The following is a 17,244-nucleotide window of genomic DNA, read 5'->3' on the forward strand; positions in this document are numbered from 1 at the left end:
TACACTTAAGTCAAGTACATACCTATAACCTAATGTGAAATAATATCCTATTATTACAATTTACTTCCATTGGATATGGTTGTAGACACCTCAGAAGGTTTACTTGTAAAATTAAGGTGAAATGACCTTGAAACTGGCCTAAATTATTTTACAAAAGATTCCATTTTCGAACATGCTAGATTCATGGTCAAAACGACCTTATTGCTGAAATGGTTTTCAATTTTCAATGTATTGAAAAATTCTAGGACAAGTTCTGAACCAAGGTTTTAAAACTTGGGATTGGGTTTGAATCGATCTGGATCAATATCAGTCGAAATTGGATTGAATCAGATGAATTTACTTCTCTATTTTATTATAAGAAAATTGATGTGATTTGAATCATCTTACCTTTATATTTTACTAGTGGTTTCCTACGATCGAATCAATATCAGGGATCAATCAGAGCTGACACCAATCCGATTTGAACAATCCTGATCCAATTTTTATAACCATGAACTGAACTCTAATAAGCCAAACGACTTCAAGAGTACAGACCGTGTCAACCAGTCGGTTAGAAGACCAATGGATGACCCATATCTTAATTTTTGATTTTTTGGGTAAATACCCTTATCTAATTCGTTGATTAGAATGGATTAAAGCAAGGTTTGATTGGCCAAGGGACATTATCCCAATTTTTTACCCTTCGATCTGAAACTACCTTTATCTCATCGAAATTATTTAAACCCCAACGTCGCTGGGAGGTTAAGAAAATCAGTATTCCTTATTTTAAGAAAATCATTTTATTCCCTGGTGAAAAAATTCTAAAAAATTCATGAATGAAAATTAAAAGCACCTTCTACCTTAGTATAAAAAAAGTCCTATCAATAACCATATAGACATCCTTCAATTCATCGTATGACGACCTACCCCATTACGGGCGGCAATGACTTACTTTAATGTTCGACAGATATCTAACAGCACAAAAAATGACATAGATGTTTTAATATTTATGAGAATAATCTACAAAAGTTGAAAAAGTAATTCTATTAATGTGCATTCTAAATTGATTTATGTTTCTTTTTTATTTACAAATACTATTTACCTAATATTATCAAATACATTTCTTTACTCCAAATGAACAAAAAAAAGCTAAATAAGAAATACATTTTTGGAATATAAACATTACAAAACATACCCTTAATTCCCATCGAGTGAGAATGGAGGACCAGCACCATAGGGCAACTCCGAATCACCAACCAAGTCAGAAGCTCAATGTATGCAAACTTAAGAAAAAAAAAAAAAAAACCTTAACCCCGGACTTAGCAGTTGTGGAATTTTTTTATTTTTTTAGAATGTAGACAATTTTCAGCCTATGTATTTTCTCAATGGATTGATAATTGAAAGATATGGATATGGGGTCAGTGTGGGCCAATATGTATTTTCTCAATGGGTTGATAATTGAAAGATATGGATATGGGGTTAGTATGGGCCAATGGGACTAATTGTTAGCCCAAAAAAAAAAAAAAAAAAAAAGAAAGATATGGGTGAGGGGTCATTCACATGCATTCATACCATGGAACGATTGCTGAGTAGATGACAGCTTTTCATGTGAAACAATTTAAAAAGATGGGGGAAGGAATTATGACCCTTCAATTCGCTTCTCTCTTATCTTTTTCTTATGAAACTATACCAAACATAAGCTACACAATACAAGACATCATTGTCCCCTCAACAATTATTATACACAATCACAACTACAACCACTAGCCCTTGTGTGGTTGAAGATGCTGCAGACCTCAGTTAGAGGAGGCCACATAGAAGCCAAGGAAACAAGCTATATCATCTCATACATTAAACACAAATTAAAACTTCACATCTAATTCTTGAATTTGAATTTTCTTAACCTACGCAAGTTTTCAAATGTGGCTGCTAGCCAATCCCTTTCTTGTCCTTAATAAGTTTTGGACCAAACACCTGTTACACAACATTAATGTAGATATAAAGGAATTTGATAAGAAAAGAGGATTGTGCTCACCCATTGTTCGAGGATTCAGTTTTGTGGCATGGAAGGCTGAGGAGTTCAGAGTTCAGAGTTCATCTATTTTCCTCTCCTAGCTAAGAGTTCAGGTTGGTTGTCTCTCACTTATCTTTAGTATTTTTAGCTTTATTAAATTAATTAAGATACACTGGTTGCACACCTATAACTTTTGCTTCAGTTCCGTACCAGATCAGAATTTTTTTTAGTAAAAAAGAGAATATAATAAGTAACTAGTATAAGTTTTGCCTTTGCCAAATGTCTGGACTAGAATTGGTCCTAACTTTTGGGATTTTACTAATGAAAGTAGCCATATCAGGCTCTAAGTCCAGTCCTCACCACGGAAGAGAACACCCAAACTTGATCAATTAAAAGCCTAGATAGCTCCATGTTTGGCAACATTATGTGCAACAAACATTTTTTAAAACAAACATTTCTTGCTTTGTTAACAAATAGTGCAGAAAGGATGCACTTTGTTCTATGAAACTGGACTTTGCTCTTCTCTGCTTCTACCAAGCCTAGAACCTTTGACCTCAAGGTTCAATATATGATATACAAACCATTGAGGTTACAAAGAGGCTGGTACAATGAAACTAGATTTGGGGGTCCTCATATTTATACAATTTTTCATTTCCCTTGTTGCCCTTTTTCAAATAAAATGGAGGCCTTAAAATAGCAATTCTGGTCCTTATTAGACTGATACAAGATAAAGTAAGTTCTATTTATATCAAAATTGAGAACTTACACAATAATAGTGGAATTGAGTTTTCCTTCACTCGTAGAAAAGGAAGAGTCCCTTGACCGAGGGTATCAGGTGGAGTGTGAAGGATATCAGGGAATAGCGAAGAGAATTTTCGACTTTATCCAATGGAGGATGAGAGTAATAATGACCCTAGATGGGTGAATGTACTCACACCATATTTGTGAGTCCTAGTTTTACTGACTTGAAAGACTCGATTCCACTTCAAGTGAAGATGGATGACTAGCCCTGTTAATTACATATAGGTCCTCATTTGACTAAACCTAAAGCACCTAAGCACCGTTTAAAAAATGGAGGATATGCACTATTTTGGTGGGTCCTCATCTATAAAAGGGCAAGATAGGAAAAAAAATATACTAAGTCTTAACTTTTCTTTTTGTAAAAGAGGAAATACAAGCCCAAGAAAACAGGGCCAACCACACCGTGAGCCAAAAAAAAAAAAAAACAAACAAACAAACAAACAACACACTTAAAAGAAAAAAAATATGAGCAAAGGGGTAACCATTGGGAGGGGCAATCAATTGAATTTTCTAACTCATCAGGTGTACTTGATCGGATGAAAAGGAGTGATGCAAGTTTGGTTCACATGACTGAAATATTTGAAGACCAATGCGATCACCCTAAGATGCTACAAAGGTTCGATCGTATCAAGGCCTATGAGGGTGGCTTAAGAGCTAGTCCTATACCATTGGACCAAGGGAGAACCAGCCTAGTCTAGTTCAGTCTAGCTTGTGCAAGAACTAGTTAGCTCACATATTCTTAAGTAGGAGTATCCCTTTAGCTCCCTTAGTGGATTTCTACATCATCATCTCTTTGACTTCTCAACTTCTAAACTCTTCTTTAGTATTTGAGGCAGAGAAGACTATTGAAGAGTTCAGATCAGTGGTCTTCTATTTTCTCCTCGCTAAAACTTCAGGTTGTTATCTCTCTCTTCTCTTTAATATTATTTGTTTTGTTAAACTAAATGAACATCGTAAGGTGAATATATAGGGAGTAAAAAAAATGCTCAATTGAAGAATCCACTTTGTGGATATTGAGAGAGGAAGAGATAGTGAAATCACAGAGGACTGGATGATTTGGAACTATATCAAGCTTTGGTGTGAAGCTTCTGACGGAGGAGGAGCAAAGGGACATGAAGGCGACGGCGACGATCTGTTGAAGGCGACGGCGACGACGATCTGTTGAAGGCGACGATCTGTTGAAGGCGACGGCGACGATCTGTAGAAGGCGACGATCTGTTGAAGGCGACGATCTGTTGGATTGATGGTACATTTTTGAGCAGGCGACGGCGACGATCTGTTGAAGGCGACGGCGACGACGATCTGTAGAAGGCGACGGCGACGATCTGTAGAAGGCGACGATCTGTTGAAGGCCAAGACTTCTACAGCAGGCGACGGCGACGATCTGTAGAAGGCGACGGCGACGATCTCCATTCGCTAGACGCAGGTTAGTTAGACTGAATACTGAGAGGTTCAGTCGGACTCGTGGCTTTTGGATGATGGGATAGCAGAGCAGAGCAGATCCGAACTTCGCCTTCTACAGCTCTGGACCTTCATGTCGGCGGTGGAAATTATCACGGCATAGCAGAGCAGATCTGAACTTCAGACAGCAGAGCAGAGCAGATCAGATCCGAACTTCAGACAGCAGAGAGCAGATCCGGTTCTCACGGCAGCAGAGCAGATCCGACAGATCAAAACGAGAGCAGAGCAGAGAAGGAGGGAGATCAGATCCAAAGTTTTTTCACGGGCAGGTTTTGAGCGATGAGAGAGGAAGAGGTGAGATTGGAAACTGGGCCGGAATTTTTTGCCCCTGCCGGAGGCCGGCCACCGGATAGAAGTAAACAAATGTTAATCACTGATTTCTGGAGCCTTGCTTCCAACCATAGCTATGCTTCAGTGGAGGATCATAGAGAATTAGTGCCTAAGGAGATCAGGCCGAAAGAGGGTGCAACAATGGGGGACCAACGACCTGGAGGAGATGCTGAAGGTCGTCGTCGATCCTATGCTGCTGTGTCAAAGAAGGGGTTGCCAGATGTGGATGATCTTCCAGAGCCTATCCGCGCTGGGCCTCTGACTAAGGTGGTGGTACCACAAGAGGCTTATGAAGAGAAACTTCAAACGTTCTCTTTTTCCCTGATCGGAAGGGTAAATTTCAGGTTCATCTCCATGGATGATATTCGTCGTGATTCGGCAAAGTTATGGAACTTGAAGGGGAAGATTAATCTTGCTCCTCTAGGGAAGGGTTTCATCCTCTTCCGGTTTGAGAGGGAGGGGGATATGTCATCGGTATGGAGACGAGGACCCATTAAAGTTGGGACTCAGGTGATTAGATTTCAGAGATGGAGGCCAGAATTTAGCATCCATGATAATCACACCCAAACTAAACTAATCTGGGTTCGTTTCCCTGAACTTCCGATGGAGTATTGGCATGAAAAAATCCTTCTGACAATGGCCAAAGCCGCAGGGAGGCCTGTAGCATTGGATCGCAAAACATTGAATGGCACCATGGGCAACTACGCCAGAGTCCTCGTTGAGGTCGATTTGGTCGGAGCCAGGGTGGAGGAGATCCAAGTGGAACGAATGAAACCTGGTACAAACATCGTTTTCTGGTTCAAACAGCGTGTGCTGTATGAGGACGATCTCTCAAGATGCACCTTATGCAAAAAACTGGGCCATATGGCCAACCAATGTCGCGATAAGAAGGACGAAAGAAAGCCTGTTAACCAGAATAATGGAATTTCTCTTGCAGATGTTCATGTCCAAGGTAACTTCGCCGGAGTTGGAAGAGAAGGTTCCACTGCAAAAACGGCCAGCCCCAGCTGTGTGAGGAGTCCCAGATTGGTAGGAGAATATTTCTCTCCTACGGTTATGGAAACAGTGAATGAGGAAATTAACTGCCTTGTGGAAGGAAATCTGGTGGTTGACTTAGATGGAAATACACTTTCACAGAATTTGGGAGGACCGAATTCTATCAATAATCACTGCAGGGAGAATCTGGTGCCAAATATGGTGGATAATCCATTGGGTGAGGGTGAATATGGGTCGGACCATATCAATACGGTTTCCGACGGGGAATCTGACTCTGTGGAAAGCGAGCAGCGAAAGGATGATGCTAATCCAAGGGTTGGAAACAATTTGGAGGAATCTTTTGCAGCTTGGAACTTAAGGCCTCGACGTAATATTAATTACAATGGAGGTCATGCTGGTCGAGGATCAACTAAAGGTGGTAGAGGCGGTAGAGGTGAGGAAGGGGTGGTGGCTGAGCATATTGTAAAGGGACTTCCTCCCACCCAGATGGAGGGAGGACGTGCTTTTGTTCACCATCCAGAGGTTGCTGCAATTGATAATGCTTTACGCGCAGAGGAGGCGGCAGCAAGGAAAGGCAAAGTTATAGAAAAGGAGCAGACATCCAAGTCGGCTCATCAGACCTATACCAAAAAGTGACATAATGAAGCTGCTATTCTGGAATATCAGGGGTATGAAGAAGGCCTCTGGTAAGAACGCCTTACGTGTTCTTGTGAAAGAAAAGAATCCTGATATTCTTTGCATTGCGGAGCCAATGATCGAGGTAACTAATTTCCCTAATTTATTTTTTAATAGATTGGGTTTCTGTTGCAATTTTATTCATAATTCTCGGGTCGGAAAGGCCCCAAATTTATGGGTAGTTTGGAAGAGGAATTTAAATATTCCTACAATTATTGCTGAGTCCGAGCAGCATATTTCAGTTTCTATTACATGGGACTCAATTACGGCTCAAGTATCTTTCGTTCATGCAAGTAGCTTTAGAGCTGAAAGAAGAACTTTGTGGATGAAGTTGTTGGCTGATTCTCCTCAGTCCCCTACTCCATGGGTAATTATGGGTGATTTTAATGCAACCTTGCAATCTCATGAGAAGAGAGGGCCGGGCAACTTCAGTATGGGGTCGGCAGCTGAATTTGGAGCCATGGTTGATGCTTGTGTAATGGCTCAAGTGCCTTCTTCTGGACTGAAGTTTACTTGGTCCAACAACCGCCGCAGAGGTAATGTTCGCGCAGTGTTGGATAGAAGTTTCTGTAATAACGAATGGATATCTCGATTTCAGGATTGTGCCCAAACAGTCCTTGATCGAATTGCCTCTGATCACGCCCCTATTATGGTCACTTCAGCCCTGTCTCAGAGACCGCCTAATGCCCCTTTTCGGTTTCACAAATTTTGGATAGACCATACAGATTTTGAAACTGTGGTTAACTCATCTTGGAGTGAGTGGATTTCAGGGAATCCTATTTTCGTCCTCATGCTCAAGTTGAAAAAATTAAAAGAAGTTTTGAAAATCTGGGCTAAGAACTCCTTTCCAAACATTGATAGAGCTCTTGAAGATGCAAAAAAAAACTTAAAGCAGGTGCAGTTAGACATTGAAGCCAACGGGTTAGATGACCACTCTTTTGCTAGGGAAGCAGATGCAAAAACTTCTTTGATTAAAGCCTTGGATTTGCATGAAAAGCTTTGGGCGGAAAAGGCTAAGATCAGATGGATGAAGCAGGGGGACATGAATTCTAAATTCTTCCATTTGTCTGCAAAAATGAGAAGAATTAGAAATACCATTAGATGCCTCAAGAAACAAGATGGGACCATTGTGGAAGGTCGCGAACAGCTGGGAGAGTACATTGTGCAATTTTATGAGGATTTTCACAAAGCCACCCCTACTATAGATCATGTGGACCTTCTTGACTCCATTCCCACGGTTCTTCAACAAAATGATATTTTTTTCTTGGATTCTATCCCGGGTGATGAAGAGATAAAGAAGGCAATATGGGAGCTCGACCCGGACAGCTCTCCAGGACCAGATGGATTTACAGGAGCTTTTTTTAGGAGATGCTGGAATATTGTTGAAAGGGAGGTATGTTCTGCAACTCGCCATTTCTTTAGCTCTAGTCATATGCCTAGAGGGATAAACAATAATTTTTTGGTGCTGATACCTAAAGTGGAAGGTGCTTCCTCTCTGGACAAATTCCGCCCCTTATGCGTGGGGAATTTTTTTTGCAAGATCATATCAAAAGTGATGGCTTTGAGACTTGAAAAGTTCCTTCCTCGTCTGATTTCGGAAGAACAAGGGGCTTTTCAAAAAGGGAAATTAATTCATTCGAACATTAGTCTCGCATCAGAGCTTGCTAATATGATGTTTGCTTCTACAAGAGGGGGTGGTCTTGGCCTTAAAATTGATATTAAAAAAGCTTATGACACTATTTCGTGGCATTTCCTATTTCTCGTGCTTCGTAAGTTTGGATTCTCTGAGAAATGGGTTTCATGGCTGCATCAGATGTTGATATCGACTAAGATATCAATTATGGTCAATGGAGGCCCGCAGGGGTACTTTGATGTTGAGAGCGGCTTAAGACAAGGGGATCCTATTTCTCCTTTACTATTTATTATTGCGGAAGAGGTTTTGTCCAGAGGGATTAAGTCCTTGATTCACATGAATAAATTGAAGCCGCTTCAGGGCCCAAGAGGCGTCCCTACCCCTAGTCATATCCTCTTTGCAGATGATATTTTTATCTTCTCCAATGCCACTATGAAGTATGTCAGGAATTTAAAGGATTTTTTGCTGAAATATCAGGAATTTTCAGGCCAATGTATGAGTTTAGAAAAAAGCAAACTCTTCCTGGGGAAAATTCCTCTTGCCAGGAAGCAGTGCATCTCTGACATTCTGGGCATCCCGGTGTGTAATTTCCCTACCAAATATCTGGGAGTAGAAATTTTCAAGGGAAGAATAAAGAAGGAGGCCTTGTTTCCGATCATGGACAAGATTAAGAGTAGACTGGCAGGTTGGAAAGGCAAGCTCTTGTCAATGGCGGGGAGGGTGGAACTGGTTAAAACTGTTATCTCTGGAATGCCTACCCATAGTTTTTCAGTTTACTGGTGGCCTACATCCCTCATCTCTCTGATGGAGAGATGGATGAGGAATTTTATTTGGACAGGGGAGATTGACACGGTGCGGTCAATCACTGTAAAGTGGGACACCTTGTGCAAGCCAAAGGAGGAAGGGGGTCTGGGAATAAGAAGGCTTAGAGATTCTAACAAGGCCATGCTTTGCAAACTTGTTTGGAGAATGAGAAAGGAGAAATCTACTGCTGCTGCTTTTCTCAGAGCTAGGTATGTCAAGAAAGATGGAAGAACTCTTAAAGACTGTCGTCCCTCCTCTATTGCCTCAGGAATTAAAAAAATGTGGAGTTTTGTGGACGACAAGGAAAGATGGATTATTGGTAATGGTCTTCTTGCTAATTTTTGGAAGGATAAATGGTGGGGACAGAGATCTATAATGGAGGAGATCAACTTAGATAATTCCAGCTCTCTAATCACTTCTGCTACAGTGGGAGATTTTATTAGAGAGGGACAATGGCATCTTCCAGAGGTAAATGCTCCTTTGCTTAAGCAGATTTTTAATCAGATAAAAAAGATTAAAATTCCCAGTGTGCAAATGGAAGATGTAAGTGTTTGGTCTTTAACGCCTATGGGGAATTTTTCTACGGCGTCAGCTTGGGAGGTCATCAGAAAGGAGTCGCCTAAGGTGCCCTGGGTCTCATTAATTTGGCAAAAGGACTTACCCCCTAGATATTCTACTTTTGGCTGGAGGCTGGTTCACTGTAAGCTTCCTACAGACGAGAACATTAGAAGCAAAGGTGTCTACTTGGCCTCTTGCTGTTATCTCTGTGGGATGGCCGAAGAAAATATTGATCATATTTTTCTCCACTGCCCATTATCTATTTCTATATGGAAAAAATTTTTAAATTGTTTTGGAATTCAGTGGAAAAATCAGGTGTCGATTGCTAACTTCCTTCTATGGTGGAAGAGAAGAGCTACTGGCCTCAACGTTAAAAAGCCATGGAAGATGGGATTTCTGCTAATTACTTATCATCTATGGTGGAAGAGAAATCAAAGAAGGCATGAGGCTAAGGCAAGACAGGCTAATTTTATTTTTGAATCCATCAGACAGGAGCTGATTCTATGCCATGGCAGTTCATGCAAAGAGGTTAAGGCAGTTTCAGATGTGTTATGCTGCAGAAATCTGGGCTTATCGATTTCTCCCTCAGTTTCTTCTCCACCCCTTGAGGTGCACTGGTGTCGACCGGCCCCTGGCTGGATAAAGATCAATGTGGATGGTAGTTCCTTGGGCAATCCTGGTAAAGCTGGAGCAGGTGGTGTGATGCGAAACAGTGAAGGCCAGGTTTGTGATTCTTTTAGTATTTTTCTGGGAATTAAGAAGATATACGAGGCTGAGTTTGAAGCGATATTGGAAGGAATTGCAATGGCACAGACTCATAAAGCGACACATGTGTGGATAGAATCAGACTCGGCGTCTGTGGTGTCTGCGATTCAACGAAGGCAGATCCCCTGGTTTGCTCTCCAAAAATGGCTTTTTTTCCTTCATTATTTGGAATCCATTTCTTGGAAAATAACTCACTGCTTTCGGGAAGCAAACCCCATTGCAGATTTTTTAGCTAAAAAGGCCTCTAAATCTGGCCTGTCCGAGACTTCAGTGGAATTTCCTAATCGCATTGTAACAGAGCTTGTGAATGATGGTGCAAATATGCACAGATTTAGATTTGGCTAGGATGCTCGCTTGCTTTCTCTGCTGATGGCAATGCCGAAGGTGGAGACAACAAGTTGGGCTAATGGCGTTAGCTGTAATTTTCTTTTTTACTCTTTTTTTTTTTTTGGATATTCTTCCCTTCTTAATAAATTACCCTGTTACAAAAAAAAAAAAGGGTGAATATATAGGTAATTACAATTCTAGATACGATACAAAATAAGGGTTTATTGATTCCTTTGGTTTAATTAATATAAGTTTTCAAGGATCAAGTTTATATTAAATTAATGGAGTGTTTAGACAAGTGCATGACCAATTCTATTTGTCTATCTATATAGTCTTGTGTGACTCTTAATTCTTTGGCTTCTTTTGCGTTGGATGATCACTTTTCTCTTTTGATTCTTGTTAATTTTCTTTAAAAAAAAAAATTTGTTTTCACTTTCTAGTCACTTGGTTTAAACACCCTGAATTATTTTATTTTATTTTATTCTGTAAAAGGAAAAGAAAAAAAAGGAGAACACCATAATACCAAAAGAAGGGGAAAGAAAGTACACCATAATACCAATTTTTTTCTTTGTCAACAAATTGGAAAAAAACAATTTATAGAAATTACCTTTGTGATCACGCCTTTTAGGGAATTTAATTTTAATTTCTGTCATTTACAAGGTTCGTAATCTCAGTTCTCAGATTGGTAACTTATTAACCCAAGAGAAAGTAAATTCTATTTATATCAAATTTGAGAACTTGCTATTATAGTGTAACCCCATAGCACATAAGCACCATTCATAAAATAGAGGATATGCACTATTTTGGTGGCCCTCATCTATAAAAGGAAAAGATAGGAAACAAAGAAAAACAAAGTACAAAATAGTAGGTTGGGTTTCTTATTATTGCATAGTGTCATAATAATTCAATATAGTCAATAAGATCTACTTATGTTTCTTAGTTCTCCTTATGTTTCAACATAAATATAGATTATACCAAAGAGAGCCTTATATTCATATGCTCGTGAAATCAAGGAACCTTATTGAAAAATATGATCAAAACCCTTTTACCCCTTGTTGCAGATTCTGCCATGTCTTCACTATCAGCAAAGAACAATGATAAGGGTGACTCCACAAAAGTGGATGATGTGGAAAACCAAGAAAAAGAGGGAACAAAAGGAATGGACAGAAAACCATCTGAGATTTATGCACCAATGAAGCAAACACCATCAAAGACCTCTGTGCTTGTTAATTTTCTCCCCAGTGGAACTCTCTTGATCTTCAACATGCTTATTGCACCAATATCTGAAAATGGAAAATGTGATACGGTGAACTTTACAATGATGAACATACTCATAGCTCTCTGTGTTATCTCCTGCTTCTTTTTTCAACTTGTAGATAGTTATCAAGATGGCAAGAAAGTATACCATGGAATTGTGACTAAAAAAGGGTTGCTATTATTCAACTCTGATCTTGAGAAAAGATATAAAGAGGGAAAAGAGTACACCCTAAAGGCCACAGATTTGATCCATGCAATCATGTCTGCTTTTGTATTTGCAGTGTTTGCATTATCTGATAAGCGTGTAAGGGATTGTTTGTTACCTGCACATGAAGCTGTAATGGCTGAAGTGATGAAGACTTTGCCTCTAATTGTGAGTATTGCTTGTAGTGGCCTGGTTCTCATCTTTCCTGACACTCGCTTCGGTGTAGGGATGCTTGGGTGACTAGAGGATGCAGCTCTTGAAGATCCAGCTTTGTCTCTTATTTGCGTGTGTGTAAAAGTACTCAGAGAATATGCCCTTGAAGATCGTGCTTTGTAGATCTATTGTTTGTCTGTTTTGTGTGAGTGTGTGAGAGACAGTGAGAAAGGGAGAGTCTATAACAAATATTATGGGGGAAGAGTTCTCTGGTAGAGAGTGTGGCTCCAGTATCAATGAGGAGGCCAATAGGTGGGCATCCAGAGCCATCAAGGGAGTAAGCATTTCCACCTTTCATGGGGTGAGACAATCATTGCAACCCCCTATATATCTGGTGCAGCAATTAGGTACACTCCTAGACAGTCCTTTATCCCATATTGTTCTCTAAGTTGTATACCTCGACTCAGCTAGCTTGTAATAAATATTGTTCTCTAAATTGTGTACATTGTCTCAACTAGTGTGCTGACCTGTATATGGTAGAAGATGATATGAAAAATTAATAAAATTGTACGTACATATGGGAGGAATGGAGAATAAATATGGAATATTAAATATATTTTTTTTTTTTGAAAATAAAATATTGGAGAATATTATAGCTATAGGTTGCATTATGGGCAAGAGAACCTTGTCCACTTGCGTGGCCACTATCCCGGTGCATAGGCCAATGGGAGGCCCCACAGAGACATCTAGACAGGAGGTAGTGTCACGCTTATGTATGAGGTAGATATNTAATTGCGTGTGTTGTTTATTTTTAGTTATTTATTTATTTAATTTTAATTGCGTGGCTTGCGTCTTTAAATTCTTAGATGACGAATGGTTAGGACGTTATTTTAGATACATATGTTTAGGACGGTAATTAAAATTAGATCACAACCATTAATCGGTTCACTTTCGCATTATTAAAAGAAGTAAAAAAATAAAGTGGTTGTTCTCCCTGTGTTCGACCCGTAGCTACACTGATTCGTATTCTTACAGTTACATTTAAAATCTCAAACATTAGAGTACTTATAGACTCCAACATGTTGATGACTAGTGTTTCTTCCACCACAATATGACATGGCCAACTTTTGCGATACAATCGGAGGATAACTTGGCTCGGCAATAAAAACATTCTAATTGTTTTGATCCTACCCGGAACTCATTTTGGTACTAGGAGTATAAGACTCTAAGATGGGCATAGGAGTGGCTTGTTGCTTGTATTGTTGACTCCGATATATCAATTTTTAACAACTTGAATTATATGTGTTCTAATACTAAAGATTGTGTGGAATAGGCCATATTGGAGAATGTATACAACATACATTACCAACATAAGATCTAAACTCAAACCACCATTATGGGCTATTTTTTAAAAATTTAATGGTTCCACTATATTTAGAGCGCCTCAATTAGGGTGTCCTAAAAGTTTTAGGACCTAATTTGGCCATTTGGCCTTCAAAACCAACCATCAAAACTTGTAGGGAAAAAATATATAGGTTTCAATCGAAATTTCAGTTTTGGTCGAAATATTTTGGTTTCAAGGCTGACCAAAATCTAGAAACTTAGTTAAAAGGTCAGCCAGTCCTATATGGTGGAAATGGTAGTTGTGAATAATGTGGCGGCGGAGGTGGTGTAACATGAGATAGGCCTTGTGAGATGGAGTTGGAAGAATCCGCAAATTGAATGGGACTCCTTCCTTTATTTAAAGACACCAGTCGGTCAATACATGGATGCCATCATAGTATGGAGGTAACTGACAGCTGTATTGAGGGTATCAACATGATCTATGAGGTTGGCAATATCTGCCCTTGTTTCATCTTTATAGGAAGGAGCAAAGCTGTTAGAGAACCTAACTATTAGCCACCATGGTTAGGATATGGACGAGGGACTTTCGGCTCTTATACCAATTGGTGCAATCCCAACCATGAAACCCAGCCTTGGGATCGCTCATGGCCGACCCAAGTATTAAATAACTCAAATATGAGAAGTTATGGAAATTCTGTAAACATACTGAAGCTTACAAAGGGAGATAGCAAGTTAGTAATAAAACAGAATCTTCAAACGCTATCGATATATAAGAGTAGGAAGGGGCAGAATAGAGATTAATAAATAAAGATGAAGGGAAAACTAGGAATATAGGGACAAGGACAGAATGAGGGGCAATTATGGAAATAAGGGATAAAGGGTTTTAAAAGAAAGCCATGAGGAAGGTTGTCTTCAACCTTCAAACCAGCAGCCAGCAGAAGAACCAATTCAGTTGCAGGCATTATAACTCCCTCAGTTCAGCTTCTTTTAAATAGGATTTTAAGCATAAACCCTTAACATGTAATCCTCTTAAGATCAACCAACAATGGCTCCAAAATCTCAGGTAATAAAATAATATTTTCTCTTCAAACCAAGCTAGGCTGTAGAAAGAATAGCAGGTTACCTAAGGAGGTGACCTAATCCTGATAGAGGACTTGGTTTGGGACATGGATCTAGGATTTGAGTCTCCCTAGGGAGGTGACCTAATCCCTGAAATATCAGGTCAATATGGTTTGCAGCAGTAGAGTTCCAAAGAACTCATTTCAAACCAAAACTATCGCTAACAGCAGAGAAGGGAAATGGCAGCAGACAGCAAGAACAAAGTATGGTAAAGGAATGGAAAGAAGGGTGAGGAGAAAAGGAAAAATAGAAGAAATAAAGAAAGAAAATAGGAAGGAAGGAAGAAAGCGCTTACTGGAAAGGGTGTAAGACTGAATCGATGGGGGTTCGGAGAAGATTTCGCAGCCAACTCTAGGCTCCGGCCTCTGACAGCAACCCAATTTATTCCATTCGATTCTCTTCCAAGCATTGGAAAACCTTACATATATAATGCTGTTAAAAACATAAAAGGCTTCCAATTCAAACTCTAAAGTTAAAAACATAAAAGGATTCCACTTTTTATCCTGATAGAGGACTTGGTTTGGGACATGGTGACAAGAACTAAAAATTTAATAAACATTAAATGACAAAATTAAACCCCAAATATATAAACTACTACCGCCCTTGTTAGCCAAAAATACCAGGTTGGGCCAGTTCTGTTTGAGATTGGGTTTCCAAAGTGGATAGTGCCGATGCAACCAAGAATAGCGCTACTGCATCAGAATGAAGTCCAAGTGGATGGAAAGGTCTCAGATATTAGGCACATTTTCTTAAAAGATTATTTAAGCTTTTCATAGATGTATGGGCTAGGTTACTTCAGCTCCATAATTACCACAGTCAAACTCCCCTTTCAGAATATTCTCCAGAAGACAACCACTTTTAACTTTAAAGGGAAAAAGTCTGCTTAAAACTTCACAACAACAATAAGAAACTTTTAGGCAAAGAGGGAGCTTCAGTAAGAAGTCAAGGTGAATATAAAACATATTGAAGCTTTCTGGAAGGAAGCTCAATCTCCTCCTTGTTCAACTCATAAGTCCTTGAGGCTGTAGATAACTGCATAATATGTCTTCATTCCTTTTAAATTTGTGCTGATAACAGTGGGGGATAACCAGGACTAGTACAGACTTCCTCCTCACCAGTACACTGCTATACCCCAGGGGCCAAGGCTTCCAAGGAGGAGTTAATTATCCCCCTCCAATTCATATAGCCCTTGAGGGTGTAGATACTGCTTGTCCATGTCAGTCAAACATGGGTCTATTATCTGGGTGTTTCAGTTGCGTTGGAACAGACAGACTTCCTCACCACTATATCACTATACTTCAAGGACCATAAATACTCCATACTTCGCTCATCAAGTGTTAGTAGCATTTATGCTATATTACCACCACCAAAAGTGGCTCCCCCTACGTTTACAGTGAGCTCTGTTAATTCTTATCTACTCCTATTCCCCAAAAACATTGTTTAACGGCCTGCAAATTCTGGCTTAAGCTTCTAGTGGCATCTCTAGCAAAACCTATCCACCCCAACCCCCCTTCAAACCTTCGAACTACTCTTTGAATTCATCAATAACGAAGGTATCCACAACTCAGCGCCCCCCCCCCCCCCCCCCTCCCCCTCTCTCCTCTCTATCCACGAAAGTTCCAACTATTTGTTTAAGATCAACATAAACATAATAAAGCTAGCTGAAAGCATGTACATACCACAAAGCTATCATCTGTGTAAAGATCATTTCCCACCACCGCCCTAAGTGTCCATGTCGTTAACTGGTTTCTCTGCTTCTTACTGAGGCACTGTGAAGGAGGAAAAGTAAGCGTGTAAGGAACGATGATAGAAATCTACTACATATTTATGGAGAGAACTGTTAGAAGTTTTAACACACCAAAAAGTGGGGGAGGGGGGAAAACCTTACCTCATTAATGTTTTGAGCTGCTGAGAAAAGGGAATGATAATCTGCTCGAACAGAAGGATCGTTGCAAGCACTTGGTGAAGACATTGCAGTTTCTAGTATGTCAAAGAATTGATCACTAGTTCCTGGCTTAACACTACCAGCCTGAATAAGTTGCATGGCAAGTTTCGATGCCTTGCTGAACTTGGCGGGATTCTTAATGTGGGCTGTTATCCTCTGCATCGCTTCTATAACTTGTGTTTCAGACGCATCCACAGTTGTTTTGAACCTCAAACGTTTTTGAGCTGTTTCAGATGCTGCAGAGAAATTATAACAATTACTCCATGAACAGAGAATTCAATGGTAGGTTTAGAGTTTGATTCACCTTTTCTCTCAATGAGAAGAAAAATAGGGGGAGCGGGTGAGCCATCAAGTATCCATCCGAAAATTAACAAAGTTGGATAAGATTCCAATTGATTAACTAATTTCAATAGGATGTAAAGAAATTTCGATAAACCCTAGAAATTAGCAAATTGCATCAAAGACCAGTGAAAGTCCTTTACACAAAAAATATAAACGAGAGAGAGAAAGGAATCCGTAACCTGGCTTTATTCGCACCTTCGGTCTGCGTTTCTGTAGGTTTCTCTCGCTTAAGAGCGCTCTTGAGAATGGGAGCTGGAGCTGGAGCTGGAGCTGGAGCCGTTCCTGTTCCCCTCGTTGTATCTTTAGAAGCTTGTTGGTCTGCAACTGAAGGAAGAGCAGGAGGAATGTTTGGCTTTGCAGATGGAGGTGGCAGGCCCAAAAACAGGTTATCCGCCATTGATGCTCGAAGAAACGCTGCACCTCAACTGCTCGACGGAAGAACTTCAAAGTCATTTTAATGAAAGAAAATGATATCATGAAATTGTCAAAAAGTTTCAAGAATCGGTTTACGAAACTCATATCGGTCAACCCAGTTA

The 17,244-nt window shown here is 39.8% G+C and overlaps 2 protein-coding genes across 3 annotated transcripts; one reads left to right on the top strand and one right to left on the bottom strand.

Annotated features, from left to right (window-relative positions):
• Positions 1-1,868: 1,868 nt before the first annotated feature.
• Positions 1,869-12,472, top strand: LOC122087925 (protein DMP9-like). Of its 2 annotated transcripts, none has more exons than XM_042657062.1 (2): positions 1,869-2,106; positions 11,405-12,472. In XM_042657062.1, exon 2 carries the CDS (start codon positions 11,413-11,415, stop codon positions 12,043-12,045), a length of 633 nt encoding a protein of 210 aa, XP_042512996.1. In that variant the 5' UTR covers positions 1,869-2,106; positions 11,405-11,412; the 3' UTR covers positions 12,046-12,472. The 2 variants fall into 2 exon arrangements, with proteins under 2 accessions (XP_042512996.1, XP_042512997.1); XM_042657063.1 differs by lacking the exon at positions 1,869-2,106 and adding an exon at positions 2,206-3,690.
• A 421-nt stretch (positions 12,473-12,893) lies between these two features.
• LOC122088049 lies at positions 12,894-17,165 on the bottom strand. The gene is made up of 4 exons (XM_042657184.1): positions 16,904-17,165; positions 16,310-16,602; positions 16,101-16,190; positions 12,894-14,838 (listed from the first exon to the last, which is right to left on the bottom strand). Exons 1-4 carry the CDS (start codon positions 17,103-17,105, stop codon positions 14,803-14,805), a joined length of 621 nt encoding a protein of 206 aa, XP_042513118.1. The 5' UTR covers positions 17,106-17,165; the 3' UTR covers positions 12,894-14,802.
• Between the last annotated feature and the right edge of the window lie 79 nt (positions 17,166-17,244).

The sequence above is a fragment of the Macadamia integrifolia genome, chromosome 9, assembly GCF_013358625.1.
Source record: "Macadamia integrifolia cultivar HAES 741 chromosome 9, SCU_Mint_v3, whole genome shotgun sequence".
In the NCBI taxonomy this organism is placed as follows: domain Eukaryota; kingdom Viridiplantae; phylum Streptophyta; class Magnoliopsida; order Proteales; family Proteaceae; genus Macadamia; species Macadamia integrifolia.

Coding starts and splice junctions, on each gene's coding strand:
- LOC122088049 (XM_042657184.1), bottom strand. CDS start 17,105: ATGGCGGATAACCTGTTTTTGGGCCTGCCACCTCCATCTGCAAAGCCA. Junction 16,603..16,903: donor TACAGAAACGCAGACCGAAG/GTGCGAATAAAG, acceptor ATTTCTCTGCAG/CATCTGAAACAGCTCAAAAA. Junction 16,191..16,309: donor CAGCTCAAAACATTAATGAG/GTAAGGTTTTCC, acceptor CCTCCTTCACAG/TGCCTCAGTAAGAAGCAGAG.
- LOC122087925 (XM_042657062.1), top strand. CDS start 11,413: ATGTCTTCACTATCAGCAAAGAACAATGATAAGGGTGACTCCACAAAA.